General features: G+C 44.6%; 1 protein-coding gene across 2 annotated transcripts in view; it reads left to right on the plus strand.

Moving 5' to 3' along the window:
* Positions 1-22,298, plus strand: part of SYN2 (synapsin II) — a 183,189-nt gene that overhangs the window by 144,749 nt on the left and 16,142 nt on the right. For both annotated transcript variants that reach the window (XM_082060189.1, XM_082060190.1), the window contains 2 exons: positions 3,836-3,938; positions 16,826-16,975. In XM_082060189.1, coding sequence (XP_081916315.1) covers positions 3,836-3,938; positions 16,826-16,975 — 253 coding nt within the window. The remainder of the gene's footprint in view (positions 1-3,835; positions 3,939-16,825; positions 16,976-22,298) is intronic.

Here is a 22,298-nt window from a genome sequence, read left to right on the forward strand (position 1 = left end):
ATCCCGAGAACCAGAGCCCCGTGCCCACTGCCCATCAGATCCCGAGGAAACAGAGCCCCGTGCCCACTGCCCATCAGATCCCGAGGAACCAGAGCGATGTGCCCACTGCGCATCAGATCCCGAGGAACCAGAGCGCCGTGCTCACTGCCCATCAGATCCCGAGGAACCAGAGCCCCGTGCCCACTGCCCATCAGATCCTGAGGAACCAGAGCCCCGTGCCCACTGCCCATCAGATCCCGAGGAACCAGAGCTCTGTGCCCACTGCCCATCAGATCCCGAGGAACCAGAGCCCCGTGCTCACTGCCCGTCAGATCCCGAGGAACCAGAGCCCCGTGCTCACTGCCCATCAGATCCCGAGAACCAGAGCCCCGTGCTCACTGCCCGTCAGATCCCGAGGAACCAGAGCCCCGTGCTCACTGCCCATCAGATCCCGAGAACCAGAGCGCTGTGCCCACTGCCCATCAGATCCCGAGGAACCAGAGCCCCGTGCCCACTGCCCATCAGATCCCGAGAACCAGAGCCCCGTGCCCACTGCCCGTCAGATCCCGAGGAACCAGAGCGCTGTGCCCACTGCCCATCAGATCCCAAGGAACCAGAGCCCCGTGCCCACTGCCCGTCAGATCCCGAGGAACCAGAGTGCTGTGCCCACTGCGCATCAGATCCCGAGAACCAGAGCCCCGTGCTCACTGCCCATCAGATCCCGAGAACCAGAGCCCCGTGCCCACTGCCCATCAGATCCCGAGGAAACAGAGCCCCGTGCCCACTGCCCATCAGATCCCGAGGAACCAGAGCGATGTGCCCACTGCGCATCAGATCCCGAGGAACCAGAGCCCCGTGCTCACTGCCCATCAGATCCCGAGGAACCAGAGCCCCGTGCCCACTGCCCATCAGATCCTGAGGAACCAGAGCCCCGTGCCCACTGCCCATCAGATCCCGAGGAACCAGAGCTCTGTGCCCACTGCCCATCAGATCCCGAGGAACCAGAGCCCCGTGCTCACTGCCCGTCAGATCCCGAGGAACCAGAGCCCCGTGCTCACTGCCCATCAGATCCCGAGAACCAGAGCCCTGTGCCCACTGCCCGTCAGATCCCGAGGAACCAGAGCCCCGTGCTCACTGCCCGTCAGATCCCGAGAACCAGAGCCCCGTGCCCACTGCCCATCAGATCCCGAGAACCAGAGCCCCGTGCCCACTGCCCGTCAGATCCCGAGAACCAGAGCCCCGTGCCCACTGCCCGTCAGATCCCGAGGAACCAGAGCCCCGTGCCCACTGCCCGTCAGATCCCGAGAACCAGAGCCCCGTGCCCACTGCCCATCAGATCCCGAGAACCAGAGCCCCGTGCCCACTGCCCATCAGATCCCGAGAACCAGAGCCCCGTGCTCACTGCCCGTCAGATCCCGAGGAACCAGAGCCCCGTGCTCACTGCTCATCAGATCCCGAGAACCAGAGCGCTGTGCCCACTGCCCGTCAGATCCCGAGGAACCAGAGCCCCGTGCTCACTGCCCATCAGATCCCGAGGAACCAGAGCCCCGTGCCCACTGCCCATCAGATCCCGAGAACCAGAGCCCCGTGCCCACTGCCCATCAGATCCCGAGAACCAGAGCCCCGTGCCCACTGCCCATCAGATCCCGAGAACACGCTGGATTAGCGGTGGGCTCTGGATCAGCTCTGGGAAGAGCAGCCCCGTGTGCTCCTGTCAAACCGTCTGGGCTGTAAAACACGGCGGGCGAGCCCGTCCAAGACTTCGCTTTCCAAATGTAACTGTATTTTTCCAGCTCTGGTGTGTTGGCAGAAGACAGACTATTAAAAATGCCTTCATACTTCTGAATGATGTTTCAGTATTTCAAAGAAAAAGGCTTTTATTTTTTTGTCATATAAAGTCCAGATATTTACCATTAAAGGCCAGTTTTGCTGTCCCCACAGCTTTCTAAGATACATGTCGGTATTTTACAGGAAAAAAAACAGTTATTTATAAGCAAGTGCATGCAAACAGTCCAGTCAGCCAGTGCACCTACAGATGTTGAAATGGTCAGGCATCCAAAAGAACCTCTCATTTTGGACAAAAACCATGTTTCTCACAGGAAAAAAATAATATTTTCATTGCTAAATTGTTACCGTCAGGAGCTTTTCAAAGAGTTGTATCAATTTCTTTGTATTCTGCTTAAAAGAAAAACTTTTCCACTGGAACAGGCTTGACAGAAGAAAGTATTAAGAATGTGACCTAGTAAGTTTTCTTGGAAGGGATGCTGGTCCTGAAGATATTTATATACGAGTAAGGCTCTCAGCCCAGTAATGAGTTTGCTTTGATCCTACAGTGAAGTCAAATGCTGTGTTTATTACATCTTTGTTTTTTGCAATGGAAAATACAACGATGGGGCAAATCTATCCATGTGGCCCAAAGGCTGGAGCAGGAGAGAGCAGGAGAGGAAATAGCTCTCATTTATACTCGTTTATACTCAAATGCTAGCCAGTGAAAGAGAAAAAAAAAGAACGATAAATGGCTGCTTTAAAACTGGGCTTTTTTTGAGGAAGACGTGTCCTCAAATGGCGCTGCTGCGACAGCTCCAGCACGGAGCCGCCTCGCTCTGCCGTCAGTCCCACCTCGTGCCCACGTTAGTCACATATTCTCTCTGTCCATCAGTGGATGGAGCTCTTCACACAAGAAAAATAAATTGTATTTCCGCATGTAGAATGGCCAGACTGTCCATTCCTCAGCTCCTATTTCTTACCATGAGGTTAGAAATGACATGGTGGAGTTCTGATGTTCGATGCTGAATTCTTTACATTGCTATTGAATTTTATTGTAGCTGTCTGTAACTCCACATGAAGACTATTATCTCTGCACGCTACATAACTTGTACGTAGTGTCACACATCTTTTTCTCTCACATCAGCTCAAGGGTTGTTTTGATTTCTCTTTTGCTTCGTTAAGTGATGTACATATAAAGCTCCCATTGCTACCTTGGAATACAGTTGGGTCCATGATTTAAGATGGGGACTTGCATTCTAGTTTTCCTGATAAAAGCATGAAACCCACCCGTCATTCGGAATAGGCACAATAGGCAAGAGGATTGTCACACCTGGGGCTGTGCGCAGGGTTGAATGTCACCGGCACACAGGAGCCCTGTCCCGGCTCTCTGACCCCCCTGGCACCAGCGGAGCCACGGAAACCGCTCAGAGCATCAGTCCCTGTCTGTGCAGCTGTCCTGTGACGTGCAGCCCCAGCTGGAAAGCTGAACAAGCTGGAACACAGGAGGTTCCACTTAAATCTGAGAAGAAACTTGTTCCCGGTGAGGGTGGCAGAGCCTGGCCCAGGCTGCGCAGGGGGGTTGTGGAGTCTCCTTCTGTGCAGACATTCCAACCCGCCTGGACACCTTCCTGTGTAACCTCATCTGGGTGTTCCTGCTCCATGGGGGGATTGACCTGGATGAGCTTCCCAGGGCCCTTCAACCCCTGACACTCTGGGATTCTGTGTACAGCCCAATGGCGCTGGGGATGCAGGATGGGACACAGAAAAATGCTGCTTGTGTTCCAGCGCAGCTCATCCTTGGGTCACTCACAGCTTAGAGCAGACACATCTGGACCAGTATAAACTGGGACAGGCTCCAGCATAGCTCTGGGTGACGATACAGAGCCCTGGCTCTTCTGCATTCTGCTGGGGAAAGTAATCGGGCCAGGATCTCTAAGCTACTAGTGGGAAATGTGAATTCGTAAAACTGACAATATGGTGAAAACTCTGAACTTGGGGCAAACATTATAAAATACTTTATTAGCTTAAGCCTATAGAAAAACAAGAGCCTGTAAGATGCTCACGGAAATAAATTATTTCTATGAAACAGGTACAAGCTTTGGGTTGACACCTGTTCGGAAATATTTGGTGGTTTGGACATCTGTGCTGTTAAAGCCGTGCACGGAAAAGACGGAAAAGATTATATTTTTGAGGTAAGCAATCCCACTCCTTTCAATATATGTTTTATATCTTACAAACACCCGAGGAAAGCACATTTGTGATAGGCACTGGTTTATTTGTGTTTCAGGCAAGACTGTGCATTTTTGAGCAACGTTCACATCATCATACAAAGCCACACATCGCACTTAGTGGCAGCACTTGCTGGAAAGTGTAACCATATATATGGTAATGTCTTTTAGTGTTAGAGGAAATGTCCACAAACTACAAAACCAACCCGAAGGTGGACGGCACATTTTCCCAGCCCGTGTGATTGCTTTCCTGAGCAGGCTTACCAGTTTTTCCTGGAAGGTTTATAGATAGCGCTATCCCAAGGGAACCCCAACCAAATTATACCTTTACATGGAAAGGGAAATTAAGAATGAAGGGAAAGCAACTACGTTTTTTCTAGCCTAAATGTTACCTTCAAGATCGGATTCTTCATGAATCACAAGTTTCTGCTGTAGATATTTTTGAGAAGTTTGTGTTTCTCATTTATCTTACTATGGATAAATATAACTTGACAAGCTATTGGCACTTGCCTGTCACATAATTCAGGATTTCTTCAGCATCTTCCACGTTCTTAGAATTTTATTAAGGAGATAGGTAAGGGTCTTCAGAATCTCCCCACTCAAAAAGAGATTGATATTTGCTAAAGCAAAATAAAGAGTATTTTTCTGTATCCTGAGAGTGATCTGGAGATTATGGATTGACCCTTTCTAGTTATTTATATCCATTTATAACAGAAAAGCTATGTAGAAGTAAAAATCTTTGTTTTCTCACAGTGTTTAACAACTCTGTATTTTCTTCTCTTCTGGTTTCACAAATGTATTTATTAATTATTGCAACTGCTAACAATTCCTAAATCAATAAATAGCATTTTAAAGGCCTGAGCAGCTTGCAACATTCAGCAAAACAGAGAGAATTAATCAGCACCTCCCGAGATGCTGAGGAAGACGTCAAGGAGTCCTGTTTTCCTCGGGCTGCCTGGCCAAATCAGAGCTGCTTGTGTTTTACTGCAGCAAAACCTCACTGTATCTGAAGATGTAGGATCCCGCGGTAACCCTGCTGGGCTGCTCGCAGGGCAGTGCTGGGCGCCCCACGCGCCGCTTAACGCGCTGCAGGAGCCTCTGCAGCTCCCAGGGCCCCCGTGTGTCTCAGAGGATGCGTCTCAGCTTTTCCATGCACACCCGCTTATCTACCGTCATTACCTTTGAGATAGTTCATGATGGCTTTAATCCAATAAATTCTGACCCCAAAATTTAAACTATAAAATCAATTAAGACATAGGATCTTAGTTATCTTACCTCATAAGATAATAGTTAAAAACGGAAAGATTGCATGCAGAAAGCTACAAAACTAGAGTAGGATGGCATTTGAGAAGTATATTCTTGTAAGAACTAGAGGTTTCAGACATAAAGCAATGTTGTTTCTTACACACCGTGGCTAAAGCTTGGCTCAGAAATGATTGGCAGCGGCCAACACTACTTAGTCCCACCTACTGACCTTTTTTATTCCCTGCTTGCTTTTCATCCTGCTGCTTCTGTACAAATATAGTTGGACCTTTTCTGGTTCCAACCCGTCACACTAAATACCCTTGGCTTTTATTCACTGAACTCGACTGTTTCCACATTTCTGATATTGCGCAGTTTATCAGATTTTCGAGCTCCCACCGCTGTCAGGTACACAGGGGAATTGCGGCATCAGGCCGGGGAGGGCAGGAGAAGGGGGAGCGGCTTGTCAGAAATGAAACAGCCAGTGCAAATGATGCCGTGGATCAACAGAGTGACCCCCATCCTGCCTCTTTTTCCACGCCAGACACGGTCATACTTCTAATCCAGCAGAATTCGAACAACTGCAGGATACATCATGCACTGGGTGTATAGAGCGTTGTAAGTAGAGCACATAATAGATGTTGCAATTAAGAGTGGAGAGAAGCACGATAATTCTTGCTGTTCTACAGAGTCAGCTGAATTATTTGGAAGATGGTAGCGCTCATCAGCAAGAGTATTCACAGGCCGTGCGAGACATTGAAATGTAGAAAAGTCTGCAAAGTTCACATCCAGCAGAACATCTGTAAAACTTATGATCATTTGCTACTAAAAATCCAGCTTACATCAACAGTTATTACACTATAATTTTAACAGTTACTTTGCGCTATAATTCTATGGTATAATGAAGACCAGAAGACCGTCCACTCCAGTATAGGGAAAATCGTTGCCTTTTGTGTACTTTCAAGATGGGAGCACAACTGTGCTATGAAAGCTGGCACGCACACGCTGCAGTCGGGGCCTGAGCACTCCAGACGCCGTTGGCTGCCCAGGGATTGCTGTGCTACGCTGGGAGAGCAGCGCCTCACAGGAGCCAGCTCAGTGCACAGAAGGGTTTGGACAGAGGAGAGCGCTAGGACAAGGGCTCCAGGACGTGCAGGACCCAGGACAATAGCTTTAAAATACCCACAGTGTCTAAGGGTTACATATAACAACTCGTCTGCTTACAGAAATCCATTCTAAACTAATGTTAGGAAGTATAACACATAAATTACTTTTTATATTACTATTTCTGGAAGGTAATTAGCTAATTTCATATTGCCCTTTCCCTTTTTATCCTATAACGATGATTTTCTTATTTTACTGCTATAGCCATTCAACTGCTTTGTGATGGTCATTTTGTCACATTCTGCTTGCTTTTATTCCCCAAAGCCACAGAGCAACAAATTATACCAGTGGCTGATATTAGAGAATCAGTACAACATTGTGTCTTGTGAATCTAATGTTCTAACTGTAAAGTGATTCTTTATCTGTAAAGTGACTCTTTATCTGTGGTCTAGCCCAGTACGCTTACATTGCAGGTAAGAGTGCATTGGTTCTCAGTGTGAGACCCGGTCAGCCTACCCAGCTTCTTCACGAAGGGTAAACACATCTTTTTCTGGGTTAGTTTCTCTACTAGTTTTTCTTCTATATCTGTTTGATTAAAAGGATGAGATTTTTAAAAGTATTTTTATTTTAAAGCCGCGTGGCCATTCGAGACCTGCGAAATGCGCTTGCTGTGTAAGTAGAGTAATGACTGGTCAGGAATAGTATGGAAGGTTTACAGATTTAAAATGAAAGAAAAAAAATGAAGGATATTTAGTGACACTGAAGTATAGTTCTAGACACTTCATTTCTGCATGTGTAAACCTTGATATGAAATAAATACACAAATGTTCATTACTGTTATCTTCCTTTGACCAATCAGGTCATAAAAACCCAAGAAATTGCACTGTAAGTACAACTTCTCACATTTTATGGCTTTGGTGCTGGATTGGAGTCCATTGCATAGATTGGGGTCGGTTCCCCGGGGCTGGTTTGTCCATCAGTATCTCCATATTTCGGTAGCCCCTCTAAGAGATTTCTAGCCATCTGAACAAGCCGAAGGCGATATTGCTGTTATTTCCCAAACTTTGTAAAAAGGACACATTTTTAGCGTAGCACTCATCTTTCCACACTGCTGCAAATTCTCCTCCCAGGGGAATTTCCAAGGCTGGCTGGCTGCGCCCCCTTGCAGTCGAGGGATACCTTATGCATCCCCAAGAAAACAATCCAGACCAATTTGTCTGAAGACAGGAAGGACAAAATATCAGTCATGATCTCATGCAGACACAATACACCCTCTGTTCACTGCGAAGCTCCGGGCTCCCTACAGTTGTCTGATGTGGGGGCTGTAAGGGGTAACTTTGACTTTTAGAAGAACGTGGTTTTCTAAAAAAGAAAATTACCTTCTCTAGAAGATCCTTCTGGCTTTTCTTGTCTTTTACTTCTATTCTCCAAAGACCTATCTCCAAACTCCTAATAGGGAGCGATGAAGTAAATGAGGAGTCTCTTAGCTAAAGGGAGGGGTTGTCTGGTTGACCAGGTGGAAGTCACTGTTGTGTGTAACCGTCCCAGCTCTTCACTTAGTGTCCATTCTTTTCACCTCCCTTGGAATCTTTGGCTGCCGAGCATCGTCACGCCAGAAACAAGAGTTTTATTAACACACCATTGTAACATACGACTTTTTGACTGCCTCACCGATTCTTGCTAATAAGACATCAAATTAAGGTCCGTTAAATTTTCACTTCTTAAATAGAAGGAGGACTTTTGATCTTTCCCTTTTAAAATTAATATTTCTGTAATTTTAATACTAGAAGGAACAGATACTTGAGCACTGTTCATGTTTCTGACTCCACTGAATAGTATCTTTTGTGATTCCTTCTTGGAAAACGAAACTTCTGGGAAGCTAAACAAAAACTCCTATCATGGTGATGAATGCAGTAAAAGAGAACAACTGTAATGGAATCCTTTAAAGTGGCTGCTGCAGGTGTCTTATTTCTGCTTGCTTATTTTTACCCTAAGCTATATGAAAATCAGCTTCCAAGTGGTTTATAGTGTAGAAAGATACAAACCATTTGGATTCCATAAAGAATATTTTCAGCCGCTGTAAGCCAATATAAGAAATTAAGAAACAGAATTTGATTCATTTTTTAAGTCTTTGTCCAAGAGATTCTGTCCCATCAAACCCCAGGAGATACACCTCCAACTGCAGCCTGTCTGTACGGTGTGGGATGCACTCTTCTGTCTTCATCATATACATTTCCAAAATTCAGCACCAAAGGCTGGACAAAGACATAAAAATATGTGCTGTTAGAATTATTTGGTAATGTCCCTGGCCAGTGGTTTATCACAGGTCAGAGCCACACTGAGACTGGGGGCACCCAGGGAGGGCTGCCCAGGCCCTTCCTGAAAGAAAGACGGGAGGGAGCTTTGCTTCTTACCACGTTGGCCAATATCGTAGATACAAGTCTCCTATAATAAACAGATCTTTTAAAGTTCCCTAGAAACATAATTTTATCTGTAAATCAGGTGATTTGGCATGTAAATATGTGCAGGAGTGGCAAATAATAATTACATACTAAGTGGCTTTCCTTCCATTAAAGAATATCCTGTGTTCGGGTTAGAAAGGGAACTAAATCCAGCTGGAATAGTTGATCAAGTCAGAAGTCTCTCATAATTTATCATCTGGTACTGTAAGTTTTGAACATTGAGGAGTCTAAAATGACTCTTTTGGTGGTGTAACTAAGACCGCATCTGTCTGGGAAGACTCATATTTCCAAACCAAGGAGCGTTCCTACATGTCCTAATAGAACTTAATAAAGCTTCATAAGAAATGGCTTAGAAGCTACAGTTCTAGAAAAAACAGCCTTTTTCCAAGTTTCTGATGCATTAGTGCTGAATTCATTAATATATTCCTTCGTATGTGGGCTTTGTGTGATAGAAAAAATCAGTTTATTCAATGAACTCTTCTGGGAGTTTTTTTAATATTTTGGAAGTAACAGATATAATCCACTGAAATTTTCCAGACACCATTCCAGAAATAATCATGTCAGCTGCTCTTCTAGACAGAGAAGTAAATGAAGTCTATCTACAGACATAGTTAATGGAGGGGTGAATTTGTTTTGCTAGGGCACTAGTTTTCATTTGAACGGAGCAATAATTATTGACCCGCATGAATAACATTAGTATTTTGGCTTCCATCCTAATATTCTTTCACATAGTATCTATGTTTATTGTGTCTGTTGTCAAAATACCTGTAACTTTTTAAATTAGCAACAATAGCACTTCTTGTAGGTGACTGGCTTACTGTTTTGTTCAGAATGAACCATACTTTATTACTAGGGGGGGAATACAGGTAAAATTCATTGTGATGTTAACTTATTTGTTATTTGATAGAGCATACCAATCTCCTTATTTTCTTCGAAGTGCTGGAATTATTCTCAGCTATATTAACTGCATTTTTTATATAGTTTTACAATTTTTTTTAAATCTCCTACATTCGCGTGAGTTATTCAGCTTCGTCCATCAGCTTTGAAGGGACGTAGAAATCGTTTGCTTGGTTTGTTCTCATTCCAGGTTAAAACAAGGCATGTAGGTTTGTAGGCACTGGATGGTTCATCTGGAGATGCCCGGCTCACAGTCGCAGCTGTTGTTACTTTTGCTGCAGTGTTGTTGTTCGCCGCTGCAGGATGGACTGTGCACCTTTCCCACCCGGCAGCGCCGCTTTCCTGCCGCCCCAGCCCAGCTCCTCAGCTGTGGTCACATTTCCAATTACAAATGGTTCCTGCATCTGCGATGGAGCCCTCAGGGAAAGCCCCACGATTGCTTCATGGCCAGTCACTCCCTGGCTTCTCAGAAATCACATCAGCTCTTCTTACACCCCGCTCAGTCTTAAATGACCTCTGCAAACGTTGTGTTTGCTTAATGTCAGTTACCTTCCCCATACTTAGAACTCTTAAATTAAAATCTTCATCAGCCTCTGCCTTTACAGTCAAAATTTTCACCACAATTGGAGACATCCGGGTCCCACAAAACCAGCCCAGAAGAATAACACATTCATACCACAGCAACAACACCGTCCAGCTCCTCTTATTCACAGACCAAAGGAAATGGTTTTCTCAGTCCTCACACTCTCAAGCACAGACCTTGAAAATTACCCTGATTCACAATGAAATTAACTCCTTCTCTCTCTGCCCTTACCACTTATCACATCCTCTCCTGTAATCCATGCATCTTTTCCCATCGTGGCAGGGGGTGGAGAGCTGTATCTGGACAGTGGCAGCTGGGGGAGTTTCTCCTTCAAACATGATGATCCCTTTGCAATTACTGATTCCTCACCATGTGCTGCCTCCTTTATTAATCCCGTCCCATTTCTTCCCATATTCCTCAGAGTTCAGCAGCATTTCTCTTCTCTTTCTGGCCAGTCTCAGTCTTGCAGCCCAAATTTCAGATGTTTGATAACCCCACTAGCAGCAGAGGGCACAGACTAATATTCACTAAAAGGTCGTATCACTACGAGGTCGGTGTTCTGGCTTATCACAGTATTGTGTTCACTGGAACATCCTGTTCCAGCTTCTGTTACTTCTGCTCAGTCTCTTATAGTTTAATATAAAGATGTGTCAAGTACATTTTCGGGGTGATAAAATTAATCCCATAGAGTTGGTTATTGAAACGTACATAAATTAAAGATAGAAGTGATATGAATGAAGTGACCGGAATTCATAGTGATGCATGTTTCTACTGACATCTGCAAGAGTAACATATTTGATTTTATAAATTACAGATGTCTTTTTTTCTATGAAATCCTCTTAGTAGGAAACTACAATATTTTAAATAGCTGAACAAGGTACTGAAAAAAAAAACAAACTGGCTGTGTTTAAACGATATTTTAAAACTAGTACAAATAGACTATTTATAAACAGGATGCTTTGTGTATGTTTAAGCTTTGTCAGGCCCTCGAAAGCGGGGAAATGCCAGCGTGGCATTCCTGTAAGTTACTCACAGGTCTGGAAAACTGGTATTGTTACCCAAAATATTTTTAATTCTTAAGGTACATTTATATAAAACATTACTGATTTTTAGTAACTGGGGGGAAAAAAGACAACAAACCCTCCTTGTAAAGTATTCGCCGTGACCGCAGCCGCTTTGGCAAGAACAGCAGCGGTGGCACCGCAGGGAAGACGTTTCTCTTTGGGATCAGTAGTTTTCTTGATAATGTGACACCTTCCTTTCTCTTTTTACCTTTGGCTGCTGCCTGTGTCCTTCAGGAAGGCACCAGCACATCGCCATCGTTCAGAGCCGCAGCCGACTGAGCGCTTATTCAGCGTGGTGTGCGGCGGAGCTGTGGCCAGTGATATTTACCCCAGTTTGGCAACAAACACGAGGGTTTTTAACAGCATCCAAACCTGTCCAAGTGACAAAAGGTCGTCTGGGGCAGGCGGCTGTGGTTTTTATGTCATATGGGTTTGAAACTGCCTCGATTTGTGAGTAGGGAGGCTATGCTTGAAAATACCATCGTCAAGAAATCTAAGATCTTCTCTGCTGAAGTGGACATGAGGTTTTGAGCAGCACCTCGAGGCTTATTTTTTCATCCTTAGCCATAGAACTACAATTTTCATATGTGTTCTGGCAAACAACATGGTAATATATCCTAAGGGAAGTTTAGATGTAAACTTGCAGTTAGAGAAATATTTAAAAATAGAAATTCGGTCAGGACCCCGTCCTGCAGATCTTAATCCCGTCTGATCCTTTGGCAGGATCTTATTTTAGGCAATCTGGTTCACAGTCATTCCAAATCATTTTTTTAATGTAAGTGGATGGTAAACAAAGCAAAGTTTTATTTGCACACTTGTGAAACATGTAACTGTTGCTTCTGTTGTTGGGTAAGAGGGGGTTGGATACATACCTGCTGGTGCAGGGGCAGTATGTACAAAAATAACTGTCGCTAATGCCTGTCTTCAAGGGGGGCTGGTTTTTAGACTGCAGGCGTAAGTCCCCCTCTGAAAATCAGGCAAATATCCCATGTCCTTCACACTGACATCAAGACATTCCAACGTTCAGTCATTATTAGCGCTTTAAAGTCCTGGCCAAAGCCTCTGGTGTATATGGTTCCCTCCTCCCTCCAGGATAAGGCATATTACAATTGCAAGAAAAAGCTCCTGATAAAATGAAGTGGATCTTTAAGTATTACAACATTATTAAGAAAGAGCAATAACTCAGCAGATGTTAATACTAGAGTAACTGCACAAAAATTTTGCATTTCAAGAGGCACACAAACAGCAAGACATTTGACACAGTGTCCCACAGCATCCTCACAGCTGAACTGAGGGAGTGCGGGCTGGATGAGCGGGGAGTGAGGTGACTGTGAACCGGCTGAAGGGAAGAAGCCAGAGAGTCGTGGTCAATGGGCAGAGTCCAGTTGAGGCCTGTATCCAGTGCAGTGCCTCAGGGGGCAGTGCTGGGACCAGCACTATTCAATATTTTCATCAATGATTTGGATGAGGGAACAGAGTGACTGTCAGCAAGTTTGCTGATGACACCAAGCTGGGAGGAGTGGCTGACACTGGAAGCTGTGCTGCCATCAGAGACCTGGACAGGCTGGAGAGCTGGGAGGGGAAAAATTTAATGAAATATAACAAGGGCAAGTGTAGAGTCTTGAATCTGGGCAGGAACAACCCCAGGTTCCAGTGTAAGTTGGGGAATGACCTGTTGGAGAGCAGTGTAGGGGAAAGGGACCTGGGGGTCCTGGGGACAGCAGGGTGACCATGAGCCAGCACTGGGCCCTTGTGGCCAGGAAGCCAATGGGACCTGGGGTGGGTTAGAAGGGGGTGGTCAGTAGGTCAGAGAGGTTCTCCTGCCCCTCTGCTCTGCCCTGGGGAGACCACACCTGGAATATTGTGTCCAGTTGTGGCCCCTCAGTTCCAGCAGGACAGGGAACTGCTGGAGAGAGTCCAGCGCAGCCACCAAGATGCTGCAGGGAGTGGAGCATCTCCCGTGTGAGGAAAGGCTGAGGGAGCTGGGGCTCTGGAGCTGGACAAGAGGACACTGAGGGGGGACTCATTCCTGGGGATCAATATGGAAAGGGGGAGTGTCAGGAGGATGGAGCCAGGCTCTTCTGGTGACAACCAGTGACAGGACAAGGGGCAATGGATGCAAACTGGAACACAGGAGGTTCCACTGAAAGATGAGAAGAAACTTGTTCCCGGTGAGGGTGGCAGAGCCTGGCCCAGGCTGCCCAGGGGGTTGTGGAGTCTCCTTCTGTGCAGACATTCCAACCCGCCTGGACACCTTCCTGTGTAACCTCATCTGGGTGTTCCTGCTCCATGGGGGGATTGCACTGGATGAGCTTTCCAGGGCCCTTCCCACCCCTGACATTCTGGGATTTTACCCATTCAGAAATATCAATTCATATTGATTCAATAGTTTTCTCTCAATTAATTAAAAGCATTGTTTATATTCCACTTTAAAATACCTCTATCGAAAATATTGGAAATTTTATAGAAACTTTCTGTGTAATTATTAAGATTTTCTGCAATACCGTTGATGTGGGCAAAAGTGGAAAAACATTCATTAATTTGCTCTCAACTTCAATGATTATTTCATCATTTCCTTTGGGGTTACTTTAAATTGGTTTAGCTGGGAAGAGCTTAGAGGAGACATCCTAGATCTGAAAACCCCTGAACAAATGTTGCCAACATTTTGGTTGCCAATACACATAGGCAGCATCTCTTGTAATTGAACAAACAGAAGAATAATGTAAATGCTTTGGGGCTTCACACTAATCTCATTATTAGAACAAACTTGTCAGTCTCGGTAACAATTTCTATAGCACTCACCATATGTTGACAATCCTCAAGCTCAGGTAACACTATTTATAATGCAGCTCGTTCCCAGCTACTGTGTAAGATGAAAGATTACATTCCAGTGTTATAATGAACATGCAAGTTCTTTTAAACCCAAGTGTCTCTTGACGTACCCAATTTGTGTGTCTAATTCCTAGAAGCACTTGCATATCTAAAAGAAGGAAGGTAAAACTGTGCTCTTTGTTGATAAAGGTGCTGAAGTGTTCAGTTTGATTGAGTTGCCCCACTGTATCCCACCTCAGGAGAGCTCCATACGCTGCGGGTGCATTCGATTCCCTGGGTCCCCCCTACAGACAACACAGTTCTTCCACCCTGTGAATATTTCAGCATCAGGTCTTGTTTCAGTGTCTTCCCTTCAGCTACACAGGCTGGGAGTTGGGGATAACGGGAGAGCAGCTCAAGCGCCAGCCCCAGCAGCGTGGCCACCCGAGGGCCGGCGTGGGCGCTGTGCTGCGTCCCAGCCCCGCCAGCCCCTCCAGAGCTGCGGCACCAGGGTTCTGTGGCCACCGGCACCCACAGTTGCCCATGGCATCAGGAAACACGGTTGCAGAAAGCTCTCAAGATTTTTTTTTTAATGGCAAATGGGTAAGATGTGTCAATTTGAAATATGATCATTTAAATGTAGCTCTAAACTGATTACTTTACATAAAGCGTATGCACAGAGGTACCTGTGTAGGACTAGCCCCTAAGGCTATCCCTACTTTCCACTCCCACCTAAGGAAATCAGTGTCTGCCCTTCTTCGTAATTTCTAGTGAAGGTAAAGCAGCACTCTCAGTCGTTTCCCCAGTCTTCACCTACACATCTTACCACTCCTCGCATGTCTCTGAGCACCTTTACCTGTAACATTTCCGTTTGCCTCTGTTGAACCTTCTCAGTCTTGTTCCGTTTACCTGCAACAGAGAGGGAACCTCAGAAGCCAAAGAGATACAGGAGGACGCACTTTTGGAAGCACTAAAACACCCTGTAAAACTCACCGATCCTTCCGCAGTTCTGCAAACCCCACGAGGATCCCTTACTAAGGATTCTTTCCTTCTTCGCCCACCACCTCTCTCACCACCACAACTTCTTATTGTCTCTACAGCATCACTCGCCTGTGCTGGTGAGAAGCCCTGGGTGAGAGGTGCAGCTGGGCAGCCTTTCACAGACCCAAGGGGAGATGGACCCCGCTCCATTTGGACACAGAATGACATCCACACAGAGTGTCACTGCTGGTGCAGTCTAACTGCTCTATCCCAACAGCCTCTCATTAATTGTTACTACTATTGTTTGCACTGTAGGCCTCGCTCACATGAGATCCGTACCTGAGAAACACCAAACTGCAGGTGACGTGCCTTGATCTGTATTGAAAAGGATTGCAGTGTCCCAGAAGTGAATTAAAGCCTTTTATTGTCAAGATAAGAATGTCCAGGGCCATTGTGACTAATAGTTGGGGTTATTATGTTACACTTTTATTTCCCCTGAAACAAACACAGATGTGCCAAAAGTAGATACAGTGTAGAAATAACAAAGATTCTGTAGAAATAACAAATGCTTATAACCCACCGAAGTGACTGAATTCAGTATCAGTTTTATTCACCTGACTAGCTGAATTAAATAATTGCGGAACACAGTTAACCTGCCACATCTAGAATGGAAACGTGCACATTTTTTTTTGCCTCTCTGATGTCATCCTTTCTCTGTAGGTTATTACTTCTTTTCTTGCATCAGCTACACTCCAGCCACACTATTTTTCGAGAAAGCATATCAATTATAACAAGGACTTATTTACAATTTTTCATTTCTCAGTAAGGATCCAGCATTCCCTAGGAGAAATCCAGCAAACAGACAGGAAGCTGAAGTTTTAGTTTGCATTTCCATGTTCTAATCCAGCTGATGAACACGGTTTGAGTCACAAAAACACATGAGAAAATCTTCAGAAATGTACTTTATACAGAGACGCAGATGATTATGTCTGAGGGAGCTGGGGCTCTTTAGCTTGGAGAAGAGGAGACTGAGGGGCGACCTCATTAATGTTTACAGATACATAAAGGGGCAGTGTCAGGAGGATGGAGCCAGGCTCTTCTGGTGACAACCAGTGACAGGACAAGGGGCAATGGGTGCAAACTGGGACACAGGAGGTTCCACTGAAAGATGAGAAGAAACTTGTTCCTGGTGAGGGTGGCAGAGCCTGGCCCAGGCTGCCCAGGGGGGTTGTGGAGTCTCCTTCTGTGCAGACATTCCAACCCGCCTGGACACCTTCCTGTGTAACCTCATCTGGGTGTTCCTGCTCCATGGGGGGATTGCACTGGATGAGCTTTCCAGGGCCCTTCCCATCCCTGACATTCTGGGATTCTGTGACTCTGTGATTTTTGGCAGACCGCTGAACAGCCTGAGAAACATGATTTTGCTTATGTGTGATGCGCTTCCCACGGGAGCCCCGTTCCCCCAGTGTCATCACACTGAAACTGTGTGTTGCTCGAAGGCTGAAAGGGATGACATTGTAAAATCGCTCTTCTCTTGCTCTGCTGACCCGTATCCTGCGCTCGGGTGCTTTTTTTCTGATCATTTCCACAGATCTTGTTTGACTTTTGTTAAAAATAACGAATCAAGCGGATGACCCGACTTTCTCGGCAGGCGTGGATCGGTTTGCTGCGGTGCCGTGTCAGTAGCTGATGTGGTTTATGTTACAGGTCATGGACTGTGCGATGCCGCTGATCGGTGAGCACCAGGCTGAAGACAGGCAACACATAACCGAGCTGGTCGTAAGCAAAATGAACCAAATGTTGTCCAAAACTCCTGTACCATCTCCTCAGAGACCCACTGCCACTCAGCAGCCTCAGGTAGGAAACCTTGGGGTTTAAAATAGAGCATCTTATTCTATAATTTTAAGCTCAAATTTTCCCTCAAGGAATTTGGCTGGAAAACTACGCAGACATATGTTCAACTACAAGGATTCAAGAACTTATCAACATGTTTTATAGGTTTGTCACATTCAAATGAGATAATCAAATAGCGCAAGTGTTGGTGTGGTTCCAGCAGTAAACTGGTAGCTGTGAATTCAGTGAAATACCAGGGTTTGTACTGTTTCCTCTCAGTTATATCTGTATAAAATATAATGGAAATAATAAGAAGCACTTTCATAGACAATCTTTGCCCTGAGGATGTGAGAAAGAATACTAAGACAATAATACTTGTTCTTGTGAGAAATGAATTATCCAAGAATATATTTTTTTAATTTGCTGCAATTAAAAAAATACCTTTAAAATCTAGGAAACTCCTGAAATATGTTTAGCATACTAGAAAACTTGTGTCAAAGGTTGCAAATGGATGTATTTCACTTCTTTTCTTTTACATGGCCTGCTAGTTAAAGTGCAGGGATGCAGAATTCTGCCCCAGCCTTGCTACCATTCAGACTTTGGAAATCATCTTTGTGCTTCCATTTCCATGCTTACAAAGTGTGAAGTTCATTTTACTGATCCTTTAAATAACTTCTGAGAGTGTGGTATTTTTGTAAAGGTGTCTAAGAACATAAACATTTTTTCCTCTAAGTTGGAGACATACGCATTTGATGGGTGGACTATCAGATGGATAAGGAATTGGCCAGATGGCTGTGCCCAGAGTTCCAGTCAATGGCTCAGTGTTCAAATGGAAACCAGTACCAAGTGGTGTCCCTCAAGGGTCTGTGCTGACACCAGCCCTGTTTAGTATCTTCACTGATGACAGACACGGCGAGAGAGAGTTGGGGTGTTCAGCTGGAGAAGAGGAGCCCCCGGGAGGCCTTATTGCAGGACTGCCAAGGCCTGTAGTCACGGGACAGTGGGGAATGGTTTTAAAATGAAAGAGGATAGATTTAGATTGAATATAAGGAAGAAATTCTTTCCAATGAGGTTGTTAAGCCACTAGACCAGGCTGTCCAGAGCAGCTGTGGATGCCCCATCACTGGCAGTGATGAAGGTGAGGTTGGATGGGTTCGATCCAGTGAAGGATGTCCCTGCTGTGGCGGGGGGGCAGACTAGATGAGCTTTGAAAAGGCCGGTTCTAACCCAAACTATTCCATGATGCTGTGAGTCTTTGAAAAGGGCTATATAAATGCTAAATAGCATCTTTTATGTCTTTATAGCTAAGCAGCAGGTCTGATCAAGAGCTACAACTTTCATGTACCTCCTTTAATATACTGAAGGAATAAACCATGACCTGACAATAAACTATGAAGGACCGTATTGCTGCTCTGTACCAGCGCAGCCCATGGTCATCAGTGAAGCATCAGAATAAGCCAAACTGTAATACAGGAATTACCAAGCCTGAATCAAGGATCTATTTTTACTCCCAGTAGGCTCCACGGCAGGTAAACAATTTGAAAACAGTTTTGTGGCATACCTCAGACAGACTAGTTCTTGAGGCAGAATGACTAATTTGTTCTTCAAATATATCATCATGCTTCAAGTTATAAAAATACACCATCCCACATAAAAAAGTGGTGTGGCTTCTATTTATATTACAGCCACTTGAAACTAAGCACAAAATTGTTTCAACCACGGAACCACATACAATGGAGAAGTTTCCATCCAACATGACTCTGGTCCATTGTAAAGGGCACTGAAAAAGGAAGACAAGGAGGGAGAAAAAAGATACCACCTTATGGCAAAATACAGGTTCTTTTAGGACTAGTAAATTAGCCATATGAATGAAGCAAAGAGGCAAATTTAGAGTTGCCCAGAGCATGCAAGTCAACCCAAATCAAAATTTAAAACAGTAACAGATACTGTTGTGACATTGATAGATGCCCAGTTTGTCTTGGGTAGGCATCCTTCTCTGCATTTTAAAGAAGACGAGGAGGAATGTTTATGGTTACTGGTGTCATCCAAAGAAACTGCTTATCTGTTGGATGTAAATAAAGCTTTTACTCGTTTCCAAAAAAAAGCTGCCTACGTAAACCCAGAGTGAAAACGGGACACAAGGAGCACTGTAAGAAACTCCCTAAATTCCTCAGTCATTGCTGTCACTTATCATGTCTGTGAAAAGGCTTTTTCCTCTGAAACAAAAAAGTTCTGGGTGGATCCACAGAGAGTACTTGCTGGCTGGCTGTTAGATTTCTACTTAGTTTAGGTTACTGAAGAATTCAGACTTTGCTACAGCAACTGCATGTTATTCAACATTAATCTTATTTCCCTTATCGTATCCTCTAATTGTGGATTCCATTTGACCAAAACCAGAGATATCCCTTCAGAATATTTGCAATATTCCTGAGTTTTTCTCTCAGTTAATCAGACACTGCTTCCTTAAAACTTGCCTTCTCATATCACCCACCACTGCAGGACAGACAAAGGGGATCGGAATTGCTACAGAAGATACTCTTTGCAAATACCCATTGATCTTCCCAGCTTTAAGGGAAAATCATGAGAAATCATTCAACAGATCTATAGTGTTTAATACAGATATTTCCTCATGTGTAGTTAATTTTTAGCCAAGTTGTTTTCCTAATAACAAATCAGTCTGTTAAAACAAGATGTCCCTTTCATCTTTGAACAGTCTTCTCCTCTTCTAATCTGAGAAATTATTTCCTAATCTTGACAAGCACAGTCCGTGCACTTGTGGGGCAGGGGGATACTGCATATTTCTGTATGTCACATAAATTGCAAATCAGTAACTTCTCCCAAGTCAACTATGTGCATATGTATCTGGTCTTAGAAACCAAAGTAATACAAATATCAAAGAGCAATTGGTGTGTTTTGCTACTTCTGCTTTTCAATGAAGACTTTACAGTCAACAGCACAGCTGTAGATGTGCCATGTTTTGAATTCCCTTATTAACTGCATGGGTTTTTCAAAATTAATTATAATCTACCCACTGCTACGGCACTGGGTGCATGGTACAGAGAAGAACGCTTACATTTATAAATGCCCGCAATGGTCGGTACTATTCCAATTAACTACCCATCAGAAAACAAACCAACGATTAGGAAAATAAGGCTTTGTTTCCAGCTGTGCAGCCAGATGTTGATGGGAATGCTTGGCCGGGCAGCGTGTTCTCGGTTGGAGCAGTAGGAGGAGCTGCTTCCAGCTGTGGGGACCCCAACATCTGTCTTGGTTGTATTGAACCCTCAGATCCCGAGATTCTTAAACACAAGAAATCTATCATCTGAGATACCAGATATATAGAGAATTTTTAAATATACATTTTGTATATGATCTATTGAGTTATTTATCTGTAAGCACTTGCCCAGGCCCTGTAAGAAGTTTGACTGGTACCCAGCGTGGAGGGGAAGTGCACAGTTTGCAGTCGTGTTGCTCCTCGCTGAGCCACCAAACCGTGGCTCCTGCTCTTCTCGAGTGGCTGCTGCGGAGCTTTGGCTGCAACACCGAACCAGAAGTTACTCTTGATTACAGGATCCAAAGCTTGCCCCGTTTGCTCTTATCACGAGTCGTCCCACTGCAAAGAAAAGCAAGAGTCCCTGGACTCAGAGGAGTTCTGGCTGGCATGACTACACATGGCCAAAAATCTCATTGCAAAAATTAACTTGTTTCTATTTAATTTAAAAATGTGACAGCCTGTTTTACTCACAACTGTGATGAAACTGTATAGTAGAACCTTATCTAGGAATATGATTTTTATAGAAGTTTTCCATGAGACAAACCTGCTGACTGGGGCCAGGGAGCCCTTGCTCAGCTCTCTCCAGCTATTTAGAGGTCTGCTTTGATTTATTTCCACTTTTTCTATTTTTCTCTTAATTATTCTTGGTTCCTTGACCCTTTGGGCTATTTGACTAAAGCCAAGAGGTTTTCTCCGGTTTTATTTTTCTATGTTCAGAGAGAAAATTGAACCAAATGTAAATATAGTGTAAATAACAAGAAGTATTACCTCCAGAGAGAAAAGCAAACCATTATCAAATTACCTATTCTTGTGCTTCCGTAAGAGTAGTCACAGTTCTATTACATTCCATCTGTTGTACTTGCCTTGTTTTTTAAAGTAAGCTGCTCATGATAAGCAGCTATTTGTTTCAAACCACTGAAGCTTTTCTGCTGGCCAGACAATACGGTTACTTGAGTTGATCTTATCTGAAGGAGAATGCATTTAACTGGGAAGGATCCCACCATGGAATTATATGGACATCTAGAATTCAGTATTAGCCTGCTTATTAGGAGAAGTAAACTTCTCCACACGAAACCTGAGGTGTGGACATTATCTAAATGACTTTCTGCTTTGCACGGTCTCGTAGAAGTTCAGCTGGAGTACAGGGTGTTTCAAAAAGATGGACCCAATTTCAAAGCAATATATTTCATGAGGACAATGTGTTACAATTAGACAAAAGTTTATGAACATTTTAATGAGTTATCAAGTTTTAGTGACCGTTTTATAAATGCTCTATGTTCCCTCCTTCACGGGTGGTTCGTGGTTGCATAGATACAGTGATTTCAAATCATATATGTATAACCATTGATCAGGGGAAGAGGAACAGGGCCATGACTTGTAGGTTTGCTACAGATTGGTATCATCCTTCAGACCCTAACGCTAACTCTTCTTGCCACTAATTAACATCATCACCAAGAATTTCCCTTCTGTCACAGCCCCTTGGCACTTGCAGAAGCACGTTTTTCTTCCTGGTGTCAGGAAGGAAAGGCTGCCTGACAAACAGGCGCATTAAAGGAGCACACTAAAGCGTTCTGCATGAATGAGGGTAGATACAGAGTTCCAGTATTCGTACCTGAGAATCCTGCTGAACTGGTGCAAAGCACATCACTCCCTGAGGTCATTAGATCTATACCAACAGACAGCAGGAGTCACGTAAGAACAGCTTGCCTTCAAAAGCCTTCTAAAAGATCTAATGACCCCTGAAACCATACATCTTGTATTTCTTTCTCTTAGGAAGACATTTAAATAGGGGATAAATGGCAGTTATGGCTTCATGTGACCATAAAGCCGATGTGCCCAGATTTGTGGAGTAACTTCTGATGGAAGCCCCGATCCTAAATACACCCAAGAGCTCAGCCAGGCTCATTGGCTGCCCAGGGCAGGGGAGCACAGAGCCCCTGCCCAAAGTCTGGACAGTTTTACTATATGGCTTTTAATGGTTGACCTTTCTGAACCCTTACAGCAGGTTACTCTGTATAAGCAGAGCTGCAGAGCTTGCCAAGGAACACGTAGCGTGTCTGTGTGCATCTGAAC

This window comes from Streptopelia decaocto (assembly GCF_964273445.1).
Source record: "Streptopelia decaocto genome assembly, chromosome: 8".
NCBI classification, from domain to species: Eukaryota; Metazoa; Chordata; class Aves; order Columbiformes; family Columbidae; genus Streptopelia; species Streptopelia decaocto.